Consider the following 5299-nt stretch of genomic DNA (forward strand, 5'->3'; position numbering starts at 1 on the left):
GGTCTACTAAATCAGGGGGCAATTAAATTAATGTAGCCGAGAGCTGACGGGTGGTAAGTGGCATCATGATATCCGCACTGTAGGCTACTTCACATTCAATACTGGTGAACTCATCTTTACTAAATGCCATAATTGTCTGCTGTATCATTATGCATGTGAGGTCATCCGCAAAGGAATGTTAATCATTGTTGACAGCAACTGTAGTCGGGTGTTTAGCCTATTGGGTGAGCGGGCGGGTATAAAAAAAAAACCCGGAATATGTTGCTCCTACTGAAATATTCATAATGTAACCCTTTCAATCTATGTTACAAGATCAAAGAAGTTACTACTGCCGATTGAGCCATGGCAAACCAAGAAGCCTTTCACATTAACACCCCGTTCCTGGAGAGCATAGACATGTCTAAGAGAGCGGGGACTACCGTCTATCTAAAGATGGAGAGCTCGCAACCCTCCGGTTCATTCAAAATCCGCGGTATTGGACACCTGTGTCAAAAGGTAAGCAGCAAACAGGTTAGTTAGTCAATGCACACAATCTATAGGAAATTGTACGATAACATAGTTCTAAGATCTAAAATAGCACTTTAAAGTAGACTTTAGAGCACATGTAGTGGGGACTATAACACTAAGCGATAAGGAAACAAACATTAAAAACAATAAAACACATTTTTACATGGAAAATGGACGCCATGTAACGGGTTTGTTTACCTCTTTTGTAAGACGGGTGCTATAGCGCCTCCCAATGTTCACTAGCTGTCTGAGATTATATAAAGCAGTTTATAAAAACGCTTTCATAAACTGTTTATCCTACTTTATCAGGATGAAAAGTTGAAGTGCAGTGATATAGACCTAAGCCTGTTTTTCTAACAACATGACTTATCCCTATAATTCCCAGTCCTACTCTATTAGCCTACCCAGAAGACTAAACTCTACTTCACATTAAAGAGCTGAGTCAGCAGCACAATATGGTTCGGGTCGGCCGTGTATTGTGGCAGTGGCTCATTGTAATGCATGGAATGGAATAAGGAATGGAATCAAACACGCGCATTACAATGAGCACATCCTCCGATTTCTGCCTCTACCATCCTCTCCTGAACCCACTGTAGTAGAGGAAGGGTCCCAAAAGAAAGAAAGGTATACTATAGCCTGGTCAATGCCATAACTCCTCTCTCGTTCCTCCTGGTAGGTGGCAGGACCAGGGTCCAAAGGAGTGGTCTGCTCTTCAGGTGGGATTATAGAATGAAAGAAAGACGATAGTTTACAGGGCTGGTTTCCCGGACACCGATTAAGACTAATCCTGGACTAAATCACACTTTCAATAGAAAATCTCCAATGATGACTCTTTTTAGTCAAGGATTAGGCCTAATCTGTGTCTAAACCACCCCCTGATGTCTGTATTGAACCAATGCTTTTATGTTGCCTAATGTTTCTGTCATGTTTAGGTGGCAATGCTGGCATGGCCACAGCCTATGTGGCTCGCAAACTCAACATACCAGCGACCATCATCGTGCCGTCCTCCACACCGGAGCTGGTCGTGCAGAAACTGAGGGACCAGGAAGCTACGGTCAGGATAGTGGGCAAGGTAAGGGTGCCAGCGAGGGACAATTATAGTCTCTTCACTCACTGAGACAAGAGAAATCAACACTTATGTAAATAAACCTGAAGTGTGCGTGTGAGTGTTTGTAATCCAAAGAGATAAATAATACATTTAGGCACTTCATTACAGTGCCATCTTCAAACTCATGAATAATGCTACAGAATGTTTTTGCCTTGTTGCTAATAGGTCATGTGTTTTTGACAATCATGCTCACCTGTAGGTGTGGGATGACGCCAACGCAGAGGCCCTAAGGCTGACCAACACCGACGGCCTGACCTACGTACCGCCCTTCGACCACCCCCTGCTCTGGTGAGATCTATGCTTCTGTGATGGCCGGGGTTCGATCCTGGGTCTCCCACCTGGAAGACCCAAGCATCTACCATAAGGTCAAGAGAAAATCGTCTAGCAATGATGTATGATGTGTTTGTATGTCTCTATATGCCTCATCACAAGTGGGTGATTCCCAACCTTGTTTTTGTCGGGAATCAAATGACAATTGAGATATTCCAGTCAACTCAATACTTCACTGAGCCTTTGAGCTTAAAGCTTAAGGCTTAAATCATAGTAATGGCTTGTTTATACCACAAATGAAGTGATGTTACGAGGAGTAGTACTGTATTTACCCGCATAGTGACAAGCTAAAGTTCATTAGAATATTGTAATTATCCTGCCATAAACAAGTGAACACCATTCCTCTTCCTCAGTAGATATAATAAAGTATACGGCATTATAACTGCATATATCTGCATTATAACTGTATGTCAAGTGTTAGAACTGCCTTTTATGTGAGTGTTACACTAACCACCTCTCTCTCAGGCAGGGTCATGCTAGCATCATCAGAGAGATTGCGGCCTGCATGCCGTCGAAGCCTGGGGCTGTAGTAGTGTCTGTGGGGGGTGGAGGGCTGCTGTGTGGGGTGGTGGAGGGCATGAAGGAGGTAGGCTGGGGGGCAGTCCCCATCCTCAGCATGGAGACGGTCGGAGCGGACTGCCTCAACGCTGCAGTGCATGCTGGGAAGATAGTCACCCTACCTGACATCACCAGGTGAGATGAAATCAGGATATTACGACATGATTGATCCAAATAGTATTTAATGTATTTCATATACTTGATCGGTGCTTGGATTTACCTGGCCAGACATGATGGAGCCAATGGAATACTTCCACATCCTTAATGTGCAAACCACCAATAGAATAGTCCCTTGTGCACACACACCAATAGATAGTCCCTAATGCACACTATCAAACATACATTAAATTATAGAGAAAGGCTCAAGTAGGCTTCTATGACGATCCAGGTCTGATATGATAAGCTAATGTTCTGTGATATTGGTGTACTAGTGTAGTTGTAATAATGTGTGATGATATTGGTTGTGTTGTCAGTGAGGCCAAGTGTCTGGGGGCGAAGACGGTGTGTCGTCAGGCGTTTGAGTATAGCCAGCAGGGCAACATCATCTCAGAGCTGGTGACGGACCAACAGGCCCTGGAGGCTGTGGAGATCTTCCTAGGTGAGTAGCTAGCTGACACTAAAGATGATAATGATCATCATCATCATCATCATCCACATCGTTACTGACACTAAGGCGTCCTGTCTTCCTCCTTTGATGTTTTAAAACATAGTTAGCTCTTTTTGTTTCAGTCTCATCTACACAGAAGACTTCACATTAAACATGATGTCTTCTCTCTGTGCATGTGTGTATACCTGTGTGAGTGTGTCTCTCCCTCTCTTTCTCCCTCTCTCTGTGTATGTATACCTGTGTGTATCGTATCCAGATGAGGAGCGTGTGCTAGTGGAGCTTGCCTGTGGCGCGTCGTTAGCAGCAGTGTACAGTGGAGTGATCCAGAAGCTGCAGGCGGAGGGTCGTCTGCCCCGGCCCCTCGGCCCCCTGGTGGTCATTGTGTGCGGTGGCAGCGGCGTCAACCAAGCTCAGCTACATCACCTCAGGAACGTCCTGAAGACATGAACACAGGCTTGGACTGCTGTACAGCCAAGATGGAAAGGGAAAATGGTCCATCTCGTCGAAATTGATGAGCAAGAAAATGTGCTATTTTGCCTTGGTTTAGGGTTAGGGTTAGGCTTAAGGTTAGGAGAGAGGCTAGGGTTAGGGGTTAGGAATAGTGCAGAATTTAGGAGAGAAAGAGTCACACTTTCTGTCCAGCAGCATGGCCAGGTAGTGACGACCCTTGGACACTCCGTCCCTCCCACCAGGTATTAGTTGTAGGCTGTTGGCACGCTGTCATTGGTAGTCATTCTCCTGTCCCGACGGACAATGAATGAATATTACTGTAACTTTTATGGGAAAATGAAACAGCTTTGTAAGTTTTAGATGAGAGCTGCTTACCTCCACCATTTTTATCAATGTTCCTGCCAATTTGACTTCCACTTCTTGTAAAGGCTTTTAATACAGTACACCTTTGGCCAAACTGTCACTCTTTATGACAGAAATCTCTAACAACTGTTTTAATGTCAGTTTTGATTTCTACACTGACACTGCACAAATAAGAACGAATAACTGTGTCTGTTTATGTTTCTTGTGTTTAACAATGACATACATTCCTATTATCAGCGTGGTATAATATGGCAATAAAAACCTGAATCTGGAAGTTCTACGGTCCCTTCCCCGGTCATTACATATTCTGACCAACAGATGGCCATATTCCATTTCACTGAACAGATCCAGCAGTGAAAAGTCTGTGTTCCAGCAGCCCAGACCTATGGAGCAGAATGCTTTCTTCATGACATCATTGTGCTGTAGTCAGCTCAGAGCTGCAGTTATCTTGCACTCCCATTGTTTATGCGATAGAGGGGCCATGTACTCCATTGTGTGAGGCTGTGTCTCATCAACTGTAACAAAGGCAGTGATCACTTGGCAGGATTACAGAACAGATGTGATCAGCAAACACATGTAAAACACACACAAAGACTCCTAATGGTGGTAGGAGAGCTGACGTCTGATTCATCTGTTGAGGTGGACTGTGTTTCTAGCAGGGGACGCTGGTGGAGGTAGAAATCGGAGGACGGGCTCATTCTAATGTATGGAATGGAATAGGGAATGCTACCAAACACGCAACACAACACCATTCCTTGTTCCATTCCATGCATTACAATGAGCTCATCCTCCGTTTTTTACCTTCACTAGCCTCCCCTGATCAACATGTGAAGGGAACAGTAAGGCCCAGGTAGAGAACCACATGAACAATGGAGGCTCCAGCCTGGGGGAACTCAAATCAGTAGCAGTGGAGTCAGCAGCCGGGCTAGTGTGTAATGACGACTCCACCAGCCTCCCCTGGTTTCTAGGAGTGTGTGTTGTTAAGTGTTCACTCTCCGGCTGGTTTTCCTAGACCTAGATTATGCCTAATCCTAGACTAAAAAGCTAAAGCTATGCCTAAAAGCTTCTTCAATGGAGATTTTCCATTAAAAGTGTGATTTACAGTAGCCCAGGACTGGGTTTAATCTGCGTCTAGCTAGCTGCACCTCCATGTTTGACTGTCCTTTGACCAGCGGTGTTGAAGTGAAGGATGTGTCTGCGAATGGGAGATAGGAGAGGCTAATGACCAGCTCAGAGATCTCTGAAGATACATATTTTATGATGAAACCCCCCCTGTAGGGAATGTTGCCTACTGAGGAGTAGAGAGGGCAGCTGGTGTCTGTCATATATCTGTGTTACTCAAGTAATGATCATGGCCATCACCAGACATCCCATCA

At 44.8% G+C, this 5299-nt stretch overlaps 1 protein-coding gene across 1 annotated transcript; it reads left to right on the forward strand.

The window, feature by feature from the left end:
* Positions 1-342: 342 nt before the first annotated feature.
* Positions 343-3665, forward strand: sdsl (serine dehydratase-like; the record flags this gene model as incomplete). The annotated part of the gene is made up of 7 exons (XM_083684072.1): positions 343-495; positions 1184-1223; positions 1440-1579; positions 1815-1903; positions 2411-2638; positions 2977-3101; positions 3367-3665. 7 exons carry the CDS (start codon positions 343-345, stop codon positions 3555-3557), a joined length of 966 nt encoding a protein of 321 aa, XP_083540198.1. The 3' UTR covers positions 3558-3665.
* Between the last annotated feature and the right edge of the window lie 1634 nt (positions 3666-5299).

Source organism: Argentina silus, assembly GCF_951799395.1.
Source record: "Argentina silus genome assembly, chromosome: 13".
Taxonomy (NCBI): Eukaryota; Metazoa; Chordata; class Actinopteri; order Argentiniformes; family Argentinidae; genus Argentina; species Argentina silus.